The sequence below is a fragment of the Glycine max genome, chromosome 7, assembly GCF_000004515.6.
Source record: "Glycine max cultivar Williams 82 chromosome 7, Glycine_max_v4.0, whole genome shotgun sequence".
In the NCBI taxonomy this organism is placed as follows: Eukaryota; Viridiplantae; Streptophyta; class Magnoliopsida; order Fabales; family Fabaceae; genus Glycine; species Glycine max.
This window is the reverse complement of record NC_038243.2, coordinates 694,730-710,935: the sequence shown is the minus strand read 5'-3', so window position 1 is coordinate 710,935 and position 16,206 is coordinate 694,730. Positions and strand designations below refer to the sequence as shown.

The following is a 16,206-nucleotide window of genomic DNA, read 5'->3' as shown; positions in this document are numbered from 1 at the left end:
AAGAAATCGAGTAAATAACTCTAGCCGCGCATATAAAACTTGCAAAATTTTAACCTCAAAACGGAATGTATCCTAATGCCAACAAAATGAACGATTTTGTAGAAGCATTTTCTACAATCTATGTATGCTAATTAACACCTCATGTCCTCATCAGCAACTACAATTTGTGAGAGTAAACGATGTTGCTGCACCTTTCAGGTCATGGTCTTGAGCTTGTTGCATGCAGGGATTAGCCTCCGCTTTTATTACTGCATCGTCTATCTTAAACAAAACTGCTTCATCACTGCATATTATTTAAATAAAAAACTTGACCATGTTAGAAGGTGTTACGTACGCATCAATATAACACATAAACAACGAATGATAATGATCATAATAGTAATATCTATTTATTCATTTTGTTGGAATTAATGCCTTTACAGATATTCTAGATCAGACATCTCATTAACTTCTAACTAAACAATTCCAATGCAAATGCCTTTATTAGTTACAACCTAGCTACAAGTGGATGTTCCATAAGGAAAATGTTGCATGCACAGCTCTGTGCTATTTAACATTTACGGAAAGAGAGAGAATTGTAAGTATGATGTGTGATATAACCTATTAGGGGAAGAGAAAAAAAAAAGAGTGTTAATATTTAATAGGACGTTTGTAGCATGGAGTTGTTCACATATTGTTACTGGCTCCATAACAAACATTAATTAAGTCAGATTCTAGATGCATGCATGCAAATAGTATAATTCTTGATTTTTGTTAGTGTCTACACCTTGAGAAGAGAAATAATGTAGTTTAAGACTACCAAGTATTCATTCAAATTTTATTATTTACCGAAACAATTAATAACTATTACTAATTTTATGTCATGTAAAGATTAATGGAAGGCATGGTGGTCCGAGCGATTAAGTTATTGATATTACAGTCTTTCAAAGAAAAAATGTGATTGATATCATTGATAATATGATGTAAAAGAAAAAGTTATAAGAGAAGAAAAAAAACGTGAAGTATGTTTATATTTGTGAGTGTCCAAACTTCAGCATCCATGTAAATATTCCAAGAAATAATTTCATGGCATTTTCAAATCTATAAATTTACAAACCTGCGATGGACTAATTCTTCAGACTCGAACCCTAACTCGCTTCTCTCATCAGAATCCATGTCAATCCCCACCACCGGCTTGTGATCATACTCATCGCTGACATTACTATTCTGCCCATGCAATGACAACGAAGAAAGCGACACAGCAGTGTTCTGCACAGCCCACGTTTTAATTTGCTCCTGCAAAGCAATGCCATCGATGTTTTGGCTTCCATTACCATTTTCGTGCATCATAACATACTGCTCCTCCTCCTGTTGTGCCTGCAGACACTGATAGTGTTGTTGCTGGTTATACAAGCCCATTGGATCACCGTTCAAAACCTCACCATCACCATTGACAGCTACATTAACGTTGTTTGCAGCAAAGATACCATGTTGTTGTTGGTGTTGGTGCTGAGCCTGGGCTCTGAAGATGGCGAGTTGTTGAAGGACGAGTTCGAGTTCCGCCCTATAGTACTCGATTTGGGCCTGGAGTTCGAGAATGTACCTATAGCATCAACATATATAAAGGTTGGCCTAGTGAATGAAGAATAATAAAGGGAGGGGAGAGGTCACAATTAATACTTTAATTGACATTTTTAATAGAACTAACAAACTAATAATTTTTTATTAAAAAAAGTATATATAGCAACAGGAGATATAAGATTGGTTGCGTACTTAGGAAAGAAGAAAAAAAATCATGGATTCGATTCATTTGTTAACAAAAATTAATAAATAATATCTGTTTGATAAAAAAAAAATGTACCTGTAGCAACCACCAACTGGGTCTGTAGCGCGCATGTCGGATTGATAGATGATGGTGCGCATGGCTTGGTCCTTGTCCTGAGGGCTGAGAAGCTTGATGATCTTGGTGATGTTGCTCACGCCGAACAACTTGTGCGCGTTGAGGAACTGGCGCTGGCGATCATGGGGGAAGTAAGGTGCAAGGATGCAATCAGGTGCACACTTTCTGCGTTGGTACTTGCATGCAGCACAGGCCTGGGTGGCGCTGTTGCCATTTCTTGGTGTTGAGATTCTGTTATTGGTGTTGTTGTTGTTAGGGTTATTGTTGTTCATGGCTTTTTGGGGAGGAACAAAAAAAGGGGTGTGAGATTTCGGCTGCATCTCCGGCGGGGAAGGTGCTTAAGGAAGGGACCTTTTCTGGGGCTTAATTTTTTCTCTTCCCTTATTTTCTCGGGCTTTGTTTGTTCAGAGCAATGGGAGATGGAGAGAAATGGGAGGAGGAACAGATAGATATAATACAATAACGGATCTTAACGGTTGCGTTTTTGCTAAGTGTTATTTTTGGACTCAAATAACTTCTTTTGCCTTCTATTTTTGCATGCACTATGATTAATTAGAAGTGTTATTATTGGATATGATGGAGCCTAAAATAGTATGGTATTTTTATTTCATGTGTGTGTGTGTTTGATCTTATTAACGTTGTTTTGCCTTTTGTAGGAAGCAAATGTAGATTTGAAAGCCAAGTCAAATCATCCAGATAATTATTAATTAAATTAATTATTTCATATTCATAGAGTTATACCGTCTGACCAACAAAGAGCGATTCAATCGGAGAAACTTTGGTATTAAGGCTGGTGAAGGCCGGATTAAGTGTAATGTGTATTAGTGGCTGATTTGCTTACATGAATCTGATTACATTATTATACAAATTTGACGAGTAACGTGTCACGATATAGTTAAGTGCGTACGTTTACAACGAGTAAGTGTACAAATTTTACAGTATATCTTGTTATGCTTAACTTTCTGTTCAATAAGAATATCTCACAAATTAATGAAGGAAAAACAAAACTTAGAATTAGATATAAAAAACATACTCCTTAGATACAAAAGAACTTAAAAAACAATTTAGATATTAAATTTGAATCGCAAAGCTAGAAACTGCATGACATATATGGTCAAACACAATGCAACATATCAAAAGCTCCTTTGAAAGGAACCAACGGAAGCAGATTTATCAAACTGCATGACATTGGCAACTGGAACTAATATTGGATTCCCTTCTTTCTCTGGCTTGGCAGTGGCCTTCTTTTTTTTTTATTTAGCATTGCTGCTTCGATTTACATAATTGGCAACTTGGCATTGCACCCAAAACTTATACAATGATACAGATAATGCACATTGGCAATAGTTTGAGTTCTTTCAGCTCATTAATAATCACAATTGAGGAAAATTGAGACTAATTGATAATGAAATCTTGTTGCACTCCCATAGTCAAATTATGATGAGACCATTGCTAACAAACATTCCTTCTCTTGGTAAGTTTAGAGCCGAAATGCCTACTGAAAAGTATTGTTCTTTCCAATCCTAAATAATTTTATATTTTTTTCTTATTTTTCAAGAAAATTTATTTGTATATATCTATTATTTTAAAATTCTGTATCAATTACTATTTTCTCAATTATACTTTTATCAGCAATGAGAGAGAAAAATTAATGAATAAAATATTAAAATAAGCAATGAAAAAGTTAAAAGATATATTTGAAAAATTAAAAATAAATTTAATATAAACTATATTAATGTTTTATTGTATAATGTTATGCGTCAACGTAGATCATACTTCATGCTATTCATAATATGAAAAAGAAAATGAGTATTAATTACAAAATCAACCATTTATTAATTAAAAAGAAATAGAATATTCTAATAATAAATACAATATCAGAAATAATATCAAAACATAATCTCACGTAAACAAAAAGCAGAAAGGTTAATTGCTTTTTCTTAATATATTTATTGTATAACCCTAAACAACAAATAAAGAAATAATATAGCAAGGCAACCTAAAACTAAGGTACGACCAACTAATCATTAAGATACAACTTTGTCTATGTCAAGACTCACTCCCTTTGGTATAGTGAGCTACTAATGTAAAAATTAATAAATAACAAAAATAATCTATTGTCGTACCATTTTAACTTTAGTTTCCTTATGGATTAATCTACACTCTACCGTTCAATTAAATGAAATATTTGAACACAATATGGGTAATGATCTCATACTCGTGCAAGAATTATTTAGCAATGATATCAATTTTTTGTTTTGTTTTGGGCCATCAGAAATGATCAATTCACAGTTAAGAATTTCACTTCGCACCATCTAAAATATCAGATAACACCTCGTGAAAACAGTTGCGACAGCAGCATTTTATCTTTCACTTTTCATTCTTTTGGGTCTAGAGACAACATTCAATGTTCTTTAAACAATTTGGGTTAGTGTAATGAATGACATTATGCATTCAATATCACCAAACTTTGACTCAACACATGATAGATAAATGACCCAAATACAATGCAGGGGGCCAACCATTTTTACATAAGCTATCGGAAACATTACATTCCTCCAAATTGCCAGAGTATGCTCTTTAATTTAATGTCCTGCCTCTCTAATAGAGGCAACAGAAGAGAACAGTAAAGATGTGCAGTTGATTTAAACCTACTTTGACCTTGTTTCATGGATATAGAAACCTTGATAGGATCCAAAACATGGCCAGTAACTTGCAGAATATCTATTGAATTATAAATTCAAGGCATAAATCTCCAAGGTAGTTGTACATAATAATCCCAAGATGTTCTGAGAAGGGAGAAATTCAAAGCAAACGTCTACAGTGACATCTGTAATACAAGATCAAAACTTAAGGTCACAAAAAGCTTCAAGTTTAACTGACATACATAATGAACATTGAATCAAAACCAAGGACAAGCATCAGGATCATAAATGGAAGAAAGTGATATTTAGTACACTCAATTTCTCTCTTGCATCAAGTGTATTTTGGAATTGATTAAATGTTCTTAATCACACCTACGTTCCTTGTTATCTAAAAAGGAAATACAACTACATTCTTTACAGACTATCTGTTTGAGATACTAAAATTATTTTTCTCTTTACAACTAAGCAGGTGATTAGCTTCAGCCAGTAGTCCAGCAACAGTATAATATTCACATAAATAAACAAGACTAGAAAGCAATTGAGATGGTGGCACAGAATTTAGTTGAGAATGTCTGTAGTCTGCATCTTTTGTGGTTTGGAATTGATGAAAAGGACAATATACGGCCCGAGTGCCTAACAAATTTGTTCCCTTCATTGTGCTAGGAGTGAAAAACTTAAAAAAACAAGACTGGAATTGTTCAATCAATTAAAAGATATAAAAACAAAGAAATCGTGATCTTTTCTCAAACCAAAGCACAAATTACAATTGAGACTCAAGTGCTCAATGAAATGGGGTTCCTCAAAGAGAATTCAAAGTTTATTGATTAATCTCATCTACAGCTTTTAAATCTTTGGCTCGAGATTTCCTGTGACTAATCCAACCCAAAATACATGCAAGTATGACTCAAAATTGGATTCTGTAACTGGGACTTCCACGTTCCAAATTAAAAAAGAACCAAAAGCAGTAAAAGATATTAAAATTCTCCTATAGCTATACACATTCATCCTTTAATATCCGCAGATAATAGAACATGTATTGAAACATACATCTTTAAGTAATTATCAGTTATAAGTATAAATAATTATTAGCATTTCTGCTAATCTTAATTTTAAGGTAGAGAACTGGTGATCCATTCCTAGTAAAACATGAAGGCTACAGTCTATCAAGAAACAAAACCCCATTTAAGGTTCCCTACCTATCTGAATGCACGACATTCTCTTATGGCTCAGACCTAACAAGATCCTCCACAGATTTTCTGTAATTGGCAATCAAGTCTCTGGAACAAGCGAAAACAAACACATTTATTTAGCATCTAGAAACTTAACTAGACAGAAATATCTGATACAATTTGTACAGAACTACAGACCTTCGCTGATTTAACAATTGCTCACTTTCCTCTAGCTTCTTCTTCTGTCCCTCAACTGTCTGCATTCAGCATCCAGAAAGCACTCACGTAAGGCCAAGTATAACCCTAGCTTCAAACTACGAGTTAAAGATGTTTTGAGCACAAGCATATTGAGATGTATGTCAGCAGATTTTCAACATCAATAATGTGGATTTTTGTTTATCATGCATGGCCCACATAACAAAAGATAGTAGGAGTATAAAGAGAGAATGAGAGAGAAAGAAAGTGCATGATGTGCATTGGATTAAAGGCAAAACTAGAGCCATTCAGTTTCAGCAGACTTTAGAAACACAGAAGTTTGAAGTTCAAGTGTTAAACTAACTTGCCTATCCTACTTAACAATTAGCATATAAAACAAGAAAAGAGTAAAGTTAGAGAATTGCAGATTACCATAGCCTTGGTGCTAATGGAGTCAGAGATTGAGTTTAACAGCTGCTGGCACTTCTCAAAGTGGTTGCTCAATTCATTGATCTTTAACCAATGAAATCAAAAAATAAAAAACAAAATAAAAAAATTATTGAAAACCCTAAAAGGAAAAATTGATTCCAAAAAAAATGGATTAATCAAAACAGTGAAAAGAGGAAAATTCAAACCAATGCATCTGACTGCTGATCCGGGGTTCCATGTTCGATAACCTCAGCCAAATTCTCCACCAACTGTGCCCATAACAAGAAATTCCTTTATTGAAAAGAAAAATAAAAGAATATATTGAAAATGGTCTCATTACATGTAAAAGATGGTAGTGAGAGGCCAGTGACTGGTGAAGGTTCTGCGGCTGTTGTTGTTGTTGCTGCTGTTGCTGTTGCTGTTGCGGTTGCGGTAGAAGACGCTGCTGTTGTTGTTGTTGTTGCTGCTGCTGATAAAGGTGGTGGTGCTGTTGAAATGGAGATTGGGGTGGTAGTGCTTGCTGAAAAGGTTGTGACTGGAGAAACTGTTGTTGTTGTTGTTGAAGAAAGAGGTTAGGGTCCTGGTTCGATTGGGATTGGGATTGAATACTTGAATTGTGGGTTGGGATCATCGTCCAGCTTCCTCCAGAAGAACCATAATGATCCATCTCACTCACTACAATTATACTGCTGCTGCAAAACGATTAACTCCTTCTTCAGGTTCAGATTCTATATCCTACCATAGATTAATATATCAACTAAAAAAATGTGAACACAAAGGGGCCCTTAAACAACTACAGATTGTCCTAATATTATAATATGTCATACTACCAATGTCAACAAAGGGAAATTAATATATGACACCAAAACTCGGGAATTCAATTCGGCTATTCAAACTATCATTACCTTAGATATTGAGAGAAGCTAGATTCAGCTATTTACAGCGAAATCAGGGAGAAGAATCAAACCTGCACACAGAGTCAGAGATACAAAATTAGGGAAAAGATTAGAAAAAAAAAGTAAAAGTAAAAGAATAAAAGCATTAGGCTTCATGGAATTCACAGAGAGAGTGAGAGAGCGAAGCGAAGTAGAACGATTGAGAGAGGCAGAGAATAAAGCACAGCACGATACACGAGAGAAACAAATGGAAAGAACTCAACCAAGGTCTGAGCGTGGAGCGAAGCAAAACACGGTGGAGAAAGGATTTTCCGGTTTAAGATCCGTATGTTTAAAGTGGATTTTGGATCCTTAAACGGGTTATACATAATCCAACGGCCAGGGTTCAAAATTTTTTCTGGGCCGTTGGATGCTGCTAGATAAAGTGTCCAATTGGGCTCAGGGGATACGTCAATGGGCCTGTAACCCGGACCCGTTAACCCATTTGTGCCCATGTCTATTTGTACAGACCAAACAAAGCCTTAAGTCTGTACCTAGAAACGACGACGTTGTCGTTTGTAGCAAACACACACGCAGTAGCTAGCGCCCCCTTGTTTGTAGGTCCGAGGTTAAGGGAAACATCGGTGTGGTGTGGTTTTGATTCGCTGTGTCCAATCCAATCCAATCCATTCTCTTTCCCTCTTCTTCTCATATCGTTTTAAAGGTTTCATCTTTTCTTAATTCCAGGTTTGATTCTTATTCAATTTGCTCCCTTTTTTCTTTGCAACTTCAACTTGATGTGTTTCATTGTCAGAATGGCTTCTGTTTTAGGCAAAAATTAATTATATTTTAGATTGATGGCAGTGCTCATAGCTAGGCAGTTAGGTCCTTAATTTGTTCTTTGATCCATAAGAAAATAACATCTACTTATTTGAAAAATGTAAACAGTAAACTATTTGTACCGCTTTGATGAGGATTATAAGTTAATTAAGAGCATATAACATTTATGATTAATGGTGGTGGCTTTGGGGAAGTTGCGGCAACAGTTAAGTTTATAGTGATAGAACGAGTAAGTGTTGTTTTTTTATATAAAGTGATTGAACGTTGTTTTAGTCATTCTCTCTTTTGATAGAATGCACATTTTTCTGAGCCTTTTTGAATAAACATTTTCAAAGGATTTTTAGATAAGACAATGGCTAGGAAGGATTTCTGAAATTCTAGTGTAATTGCAATACTTGGTAAAACTGGGGAAAAAAGTATCTGCTCCTGTGGTATTGTAGGGATTGTTTCACAGGTCTATATTATAAGGATTTGTTTACATTTTCGCTCATTAGACTCGTGACTGCTGGGAAATATGGTAATCGGTAAAGGAAAGGAAAAAAAAAACATATTTCTTGCATTGAATCCGAATTTGTTTATCACTTTATCTATGTGAATATGTGATCTTTGAGTCAGTTCAGTGCAAGAATACGGAAATACCATCTATTGTCCACCAAAGAGTCACAATCACTGCAGACCATATTGTTATTTTAAACTTATTCTAATCTACCTTCAAACAAAGCTTGAAACTGGGTGCATTTAAGGAAACTAAACTGATAGAACCACTGCTGGGCCTAGTATTAATGAAAGGCCCAATCCTGCTGAAAGGCCCAATCCTGCTGTGTGGAGAGTGTACGTTCGTAGGAGTAAGAAGGTGGGGAACCATTCTGTTAGTGATGTGGCAAAGGGAATCCGTGAATATCCCTGAATTATAGGAAGTGGTTAGCCATGAGTAATATATGGGGGGAGGAGTAGTGTTTGGGGCATGCACGTTTATTGTTATCATTGTACGAGGAGAATCTTTTCTCTGGAGGAGCATTTGCTCTGGATATTTGCTGTAGTTTTCCCAATATTTCCATTAATCAAAAAACCGTTTCATTCTCTTTACCATTTACACTGTTTAATTCATACAATTTATCTGTGAGTTCTATCATTGGTCCGACCTGCCGGATCGTTCGAAAGGAACCAGTGAAGGGTGATTTATGCCAAAGAAGATGACAAGACGGGACGAGTTGGAGGATCGGGTAACATCCATGGAGAAGACGTTTGAAGAGCGAGTATCGGCGTTGGAAGAAACTTTTCGTCAAACGTTTACAGAATTCCGTAACACCTTGACAGAAGAGTTTGCAAGTTTTCGCCGTGAGCCTGAAACAACTCCGGTGTCGTCGGCGGCGGAAGAGACGATGTCAGAATATCGGATGGCAGTGAAGAAGGTGGAATTACCATCGTTTGATGGTGAGGACCCAGTGGGATGGATCACGCGTGCTGAAACGTACTTTGAAGTTCAAGGTACATCAGAAGAAGTGAAGATTAGACTGGCGAAGCTAAGTATGGAAGGAGCTACAATTCATTGGTTCAACTTGTTAAGGGAGACAGAGGACGACCTGACGTGGTTGAAGCTGAAACAAGCCTTAATGGAGAGGTATGGTGGAAGGCAAAGTGATAACCCTTACGAAGAAATGAAAGATTTGCAGCAAACAGGGACGGTGGATGAGTACATCACTGCTTTTGAGTATGTGTCGTCACAAGTAGGGAGACTACCAGAGGAGCAGTACTTGGGTTACTTCATGGGAGGTCTCAAGACGGATATTCGACTGAAGGTGCGGACACTGAATCCACGTTCAAGAACTCAGGCGATGTAGATTGCTCGTGATGTGGAGACGGAGATGCGTGGGTCGTTATTGCCTAGGGGTGGTGTTGGTGGGCCACGCAATTGGAAAGGAAGTGGGTCAGCAGGATCTGGGCTTAATTGGAAAATGGGTTCTGGGTCTCATCATAACCCGAGTTTGACCCGAACAGGAAACGGGTCAAATAATTATTCCAATGGGCCGGTTCAAAGCAAAACGGGTTCTTCTCCATCTAACCCAAGTGGGAATGCGAATTCAAGCAACAGTACCACGAAATCTGGAAGTGACGAAGGAAGAAGGTATGTAGGCGAGCGCAATCGTGGCCTCAAACATCTACCTTATGCGGAACTGATGGAGCGTAGATCGAAGGGGTTGTGTTTCCGGTGTGGAGAAAAGTATCACCCTCTTCATCAATGTGCTGAGAAGCAACTCAGATTGGTAATTTTTGGGAGATGATGAAATGATTAATGAAGAAGGTGAGGTAATAGCCATTGAAGTTAAGGAAGATGAGGAAGAAGTGCTAGATTGCAACTCTATGGGATTGTGTGGAATCACTGAATCAAAAACAACATTGAGCAATAACCCTCCTACTACACTACGCCTCAAGGGAAGTTTGAATGGAATATCGATTGTGGTCCTAATTGATAGTGGCGCCAGTCATAATTTCGTTTCACCTCATGTGGCCACTGCATTGGGGTTAAATGTGGAACATGGAAGATCCATGGGAGTAAAATTGGGTGACGGTCACCGAGTAACAACAAAGGGGAGATGTAGGAATATGGAAGTACATTTGGGTAAGTTTACCACTCAAATTGATGCTTTTGTTTTGGAATTGGGTGATCTAGATATGATCTTGGGAGTGGCTTGGTTACAAAGGTTTGGAAAGGTGACTTTCGATTGGGAGAAAATGACCATTAGTTTTGTTTGGGAAGGAGAAAGGGTAGAGTTGCAGGGCCAATTTTTCACCACCCAGGATGTATCAACGAACAACACAGTTCATACTTCAATGGATTCCTTGCACAGCTTGTTAGAAGCAGAGATGGTACCAGCAGTGAATAAAGACACACCAGAGTTGATTGGGGCACAGAAACAGGAACTTGATGAATTGTTGAGCAAATTCAAAGGAGTTTTCGAAGAGCACAAAGGGCTGCCGCCAGAACGGGAGATTAATCATACCATTGAACTACAAAAGGAGGCAGGACCAGTTAGTGTAAGGCCCTATCGTTACCCTCATCACCACAAGGGGGAGATTGAAAGGCAAGTTCGAGATATGTTGAGTCAAGGTATCATTCGAAACAGTTCCAGTGCTTTTTCAAGTCCTGTCATTTTAGTTAAGAAGAAAGATGATTCATGGAGGATGTGTATCGATTATAGGGAGCTGAATAAGGTCACAGTTCCGGACCGATACCCTATACCTGTGGTGGATGAACTATTGGATGAGTTACATGGGACTAAGTATTTTTCTAAACTGGATTTAAAATCCGGTTACCATCAGATTAGAGTGAAGGAAGAAGACGTGCAGAAAACAGCATTCCGAACGCATGAAGGTCATTACGAATTCTTGGTGATGCCGTTTGGATTGACAAACGCATCGGCCACTTTCCAATCCATTATGAATCAGATTTTCAAGCCACACCTCCGTAAGTTTGTCCTAGTTTTCTTTGACGACATCTTAGTATATAGTAAAAGTTGGCAAGAGCATTTAGCACATTTGTCTCAAGTGCTAGAAGTGTTGCAGCATCACTGTTTTGTAGTTAATCAAAAGAAGTGCAGTTTTGCGAGTAGAAAGGTGGAATATCTGGGCCATGTAATTTCTGAACAGGGGGTGGCAGTAGATCCAGCTAAGATTAATAGCATTTTAGAATGGCCAATCCCTCACAATGTTAAAGGAGTGAGAGGATTCTTGGGGTTGACCGGGTACTATCGGAAATTCATTGTTGGTTATGGCAAGATAGCTAAACCGTTAACCGAGTTAACTAAGAAAGATGGGTTTCATTGGGGACCAGAAGAACAGAAGGCCTTTGAGAATTTAAAGAGCGTTATGATTCAAGCCCCCGTCTTAACCCTTCCAGATTTTACACAACCTTTCGAGATTGAATGTGATGCATCTGGGAGAGGAATTGGTGCGGTATTAATGCAGAAAAAGAAACCCATCGCTTACTTCAGCAAGGCTTTATCTAAAAATAATCTGAGCAAGTCAGCATATGAGAAAGAGTTAATGGCATTGGTGCTGGCTGTTCAACATTGGCGCCCTTATTTGTTGGGAAGAAGATTTGTGGTGTATTCTGACCAGAAGAGCTTACGTCACTTGCTACAACAACGTATCACTACAGCTGATCAGCAGAATTGGATAGCTAAGTTACTAGGCTATCACTTTGAAGTAGTTTACAAACCTGGTCCTGAAAATAAAGCCGCTGATGCACTATCAAGGATTCATGAAGAAGTAGAATTAAAAGGAATAACTTCATTCCCTATATGTTTGCAAGAGCAACAAATTCAACATGAAGTCAGGAATGATCCTTATTTGCAAAAAGTGGTGACTGATTTACAACAAAATCCTACATCTCAACCGGGGTTCCAATTGATAAAAGGAAGGCTGTTTTATCATAACAGGTTGGTGTTGTCTTCAAGTTCTGATTGCATACCTTTAATGTTGAAGGAATTTCATTCTTCCGCTACTGGTGGCCATTCGGGGTTTTTGCGCACGTATCGAAGAATAGCTGGAAACCTTTATTGGGTAGGAATGAGAAAATCAGTTCAGAAATTTGTGCAGAGTTGTGATGTGTGTTAACGCCAAAAATATTCTGCATCTTCTCCCATGGGTCTGTTGCAGCCATTACCAATTCCGGAGCGGATTTGGGATGACATCTCAATGGACTTCATAACTGGTCTACCAAAATCAAAGGGGTATGAGGCTATTTTTGTAGTAGTGGATAGATTATCTAAGTATGGACACTTTATTCCCTTAAAGCATCCATACACCGCAAGAAAGGTGGCTGAGATTTTCACCAAGGAGGTGGTGCGTCTTCATGGTATGCCTCAATCTATTGTCAGCGACCGTGACCCCTTATTTGTCAGCTTATTTTGGAAAGAGTTATTCCGTTTGCAAGGGACGGTGTTGAGTATGAGTTCTTCCTATCACCCGGAAACGGATGGGCAAACCGAGGTGGTAAATCGGTGTTTGGAAGCATATCTTCGTTGTTTTGCATCAGAACAACCAAAGGAGTGGTCACGATGGATTTCTTGGGCAGAATTGTGGTATAATACCACATTTCATGTGTCTACGGGTACAACACCGTTTGAAACAATGTATGGAAGAAAACCACCTACGGTGGTGAGATTTCTTCAAGGAGAAACTAAGGTGGAGGCGGTAGCTACAGACTTGATTGATCGTGACGAGGCTTTACGTCAATTAAAGTATCAATTGATTCGAGCACAGGAACAGATGAAGCGATATGCTGACAAGAACAGAAAGGAGTATTCGTTTGAGGTTGGTGAGTGGGTATTTCTGAAGCTTCGACCTCATCGACAGCAGACGGTGACACGACGCATTAATCAAAAACTTGCTCCACGATACTTTGGCCCTTTTCCTATCCTTAAGAAAGTAGGAGCTGTGTCCTATAAGCTGAAGCTGCCTGAAGGAAGTAGAATTCATGCTGTGTTTCATATATCTCAACTTAAGAAGGCTATAGGGAATTATTCGGCTGAACCACAATTACCAGAAGGATTAGAGGTGGAGCCAGAGGACTTAGAAGAGCCGGAAGAAGTTTTGGCTTCAAGGTCGGTCACGGAAGGTGGACAGCGCGTGCGACAATGGTTAGTGCGTTGGAAGGGACGAACGATAGAAGACACCACTTGGGAGGACGAATCAGTTCTGAAAAGTCAATTTCCCTCCTTCAGTCTTGAGGACAAGACTGTTGCTTCTGGGGGAGGCAATGATAGAACCACTGCTGGGCCTAGTATTAATGAAAGGCCCAATCCTGCTGAAAGGCCCAATCCTGCTGTGTGGAGAGTGTACGTTCGTAGGAGTAAGAAGGTGGGGAACCATTCTGTTAGTGATGTGGCAATGGGAATCCGTGAATATCCCTGAATTATAGGAAGTGGTTAGCCGTGAGTAATATATGGGGGGAGGAGTAGTGTTTGGGGCATGCACGTTTATTGTTATCATTGTACGAGGAGAATCTTTTCTCTGGAGGAGCATTTGCTCTGGATATTTGCTGTAGTTTTCCCAATATTTCCATTAATCAAAAAACCGTTTCATTCTCTTTACCATTTACACTGTTTAATTCATACAATTTATCTGTGAGTTCTATCATAAACTGTTTTATTATTAGATAGTTTCAAGGAAATTAAACTCACATTAGTTGGTGAGGAGAGTTCAAAATTCCTCTCAATGTTGCCTTTGTTCCCTTTTGTTTGTGTTACAGTTCTAATTGGCGTTCATTTCATGTGAACACGTAGCTTCGGATATTCTACTCTAGGTGGTTTTTAACCATATTGGTTTTGGTTAATTACATTATTTCTGAAATTTTTATTAGATATGAAGGCCTACATACAGGATCAACAAGGTTTTGGTGTTTTAAAGGATTAAAGTGTAAAATAATCATATTTGTACAAGACAGGTTCAACTACTACCACAACAAAGTAAACAAACAAGTCTAAGAAACAGGAAAATCAACTTCAATGCTCTCAGTTTTAAGTTTGAACCCAGCTTTCGATCATTATTCTAGGATATTAAATTATACAGGCTTCTGTACTGTTAAGTATATGCTAGTCTTGCAATTGAACTCTTTGATGAGAATGGATTGAATACAACAACAACCATGCCTTATTCCACTATAGGGGATCAGATACATGTATCAATTGGTGCCATTGAGATCTATCAGAAAACATATATCAAAATGCAGAATGGATGGAATATATTTTAATAATGATATCAATTCTAGTATTGTGGTAAGAGTAAGACCATCAAGTTTTGAAAGGGATAAGTCATCTCTGGTTTTCAGTTTTGGTTTGGGCTTTTCATTCTTCTGCTCATTCCTCAAAAGCTTAATCTAAGCAAATTTAAAATGTTTGGCTAGAAGGCTAGAACACATACTATTAGGAAGTGAAGTCCAGTAATTCTCTTTTTGGACTTGATGATGATATATTGCTACTTCATCGAAACCATTTTTCTTTCTTTTGATCCATGAATATCATTTGTGCCCCTGGAAGTTGCTTTACAATCCTTTGTACAACAAAACAAACTGTTGATTAAATAATGGTTTTAAGTCGTCATTATCTCTAATACCTTGCCAAGATTAGATAAATAAGAATGAGGCTTTTTAGGGGTTAAAAAGCAAATCATGAATGTTCACAATTGGTTGGTTGTTGGCATGCATTTAGTTTGTTGATGTTGCTAGATTGATGGAAACCATGGGATATGGCGTGCTATTATCATCTTATGTTGGGTCCTGATTCAAGAACTTATTTGGATTTGAAGGCAACATTAGTTTGACTTACTTTTTTACAGCTAGTCTGACTTAGATATGGCGGTAAAACCAACAGTTGCATTAAGGGCTATTCTTGTTGGAGGCATAGCAGCATTTGCTAAAATAGCAGGTGCTATGAAAGCTGCAGGTGGTGCAAAAATGGGCGCAGCTGCAGCTGCCATGACAGCAGCAGCAACTGCAGCTGTGGCAGGGTCCAAACAAGAGCAAACAGATGCTTCTCAACAGTCTCCAAAATAATTATCTGTATTTTTTCTTCCAGTTTTACACTGTGTGTTGGTAAGTTTCTGTAGCCTAGTTGAATATTCCAAGTGGAAGAAAGAGGCCATATGTGAATTATAGTCTTGACACATGGTGATAACCTCTTCAAAGTCTTTGTAATAAGATTACACTAAATTTATACAGTTCCTGAAGTTTTAGATGGAGCTATGGTTGGATTTCATAGACAAAACTAAAGTCTCAGCCGATTAGTTTGTGAATTAGATTTTGTAAATCTTATTTTGCTAAGAAATGAGTTATCTTTGAAGTAATTTGTGGTGTTTGAACTTTGAATATTATTGATAAGATAATTTGTCAAAGTACATATAGGAAAAGGGTTTGGTTTTAGAAATAAATATAAAATATGCACTCAATCGTAATTGTTGCAAGGGGAGTGGATTCACAATGACAACTGAGCTAATTGTCCTCACACTGTCAATCTGATTTTGAATAAGAGGAATGGTACACATATTTTGACACCTTTTTTTATAAATTTATTATTATTGGGTTATAAAACAATTTGTGTCTATTTTCTATTAGTGGGAGTGACATGAGCTTTTCCATAATAAAAACAAATATTGAAAATAAAATACCAAAAAGC

At 37.5% G+C, this 16,206-nt stretch overlaps 3 protein-coding genes across 6 annotated transcripts; 1 reads left to right on the top strand and 2 right to left on the bottom strand.

Annotated features, from left to right (window-relative positions):
- On the bottom strand, positions 1–2,151 carry LBD29 (LBD domain-containing transcription factor). The gene is made up of 3 exons (XM_003529681.4): positions 1,841–2,151; positions 1,097–1,582; positions 1–283 (listed from the first exon to the last, which is right to left on the bottom strand). The coding sequence occupies exons 1-3, from the start codon at positions 2,149–2,151 to the stop codon at positions 151–153; spliced, it is 930 nt and encodes a 309-aa protein (XP_003529729.3). The 3' UTR covers positions 1–150.
- A 2,281-nt stretch (positions 2,152–4,432) lies between these two features.
- On the bottom strand, positions 4,433–7,540 carry LOC100803884 (mediator of RNA polymerase II transcription subunit 9). Of its 3 annotated transcripts, none has more exons than XM_014777619.3 (8): positions 7,379–7,540; positions 7,223–7,284; positions 6,658–7,052; positions 6,524–6,586; positions 6,321–6,401; positions 5,892–5,950; positions 5,721–5,801; positions 4,433–4,709 (listed from the first exon to the last, which is right to left on the bottom strand). In XM_014777619.3, exons 3-7 carry the CDS (start codon positions 6,982–6,984, stop codon positions 5,744–5,746), a joined length of 588 nt encoding a protein of 195 aa, XP_014633105.1. In that variant the 5' UTR covers positions 6,985–7,052; positions 7,223–7,284; positions 7,379–7,540; the 3' UTR covers positions 4,433–4,709; positions 5,721–5,743. The 3 variants fall into 3 exon arrangements, with proteins under 3 accessions (XP_014633105.1, XP_003529831.1, XP_014633104.1); XM_003529783.5 differs by having other exon boundaries at positions 6,658–7,009; XM_014777618.3 differs by having other exon boundaries at positions 6,658–7,006.
- Positions 7,541–7,732: 192 nt separating this feature from the next.
- LOC100526960 (uncharacterized) lies at positions 7,733–15,772 on the top strand. 2 transcript variants are annotated; one of them, XM_014777617.3, is made up of 2 exons: positions 7,733–7,939; positions 15,375–15,772. In XM_014777617.3, exon 2 carries the CDS (start codon positions 15,387–15,389, stop codon positions 15,585–15,587), a length of 201 nt encoding a protein of 66 aa, XP_014633103.1. In that variant the 5' UTR covers positions 7,733–7,939; positions 15,375–15,386; the 3' UTR covers positions 15,588–15,772. The 2 variants fall into 2 exon arrangements, with proteins under 2 accessions (XP_014633103.1, XP_003529825.1); XM_003529777.5 differs by having other exon boundaries at positions 7,736–7,939; positions 15,371–15,772.
- The last annotated feature ends 434 nt before the right edge of the window (positions 15,773–16,206 follow it).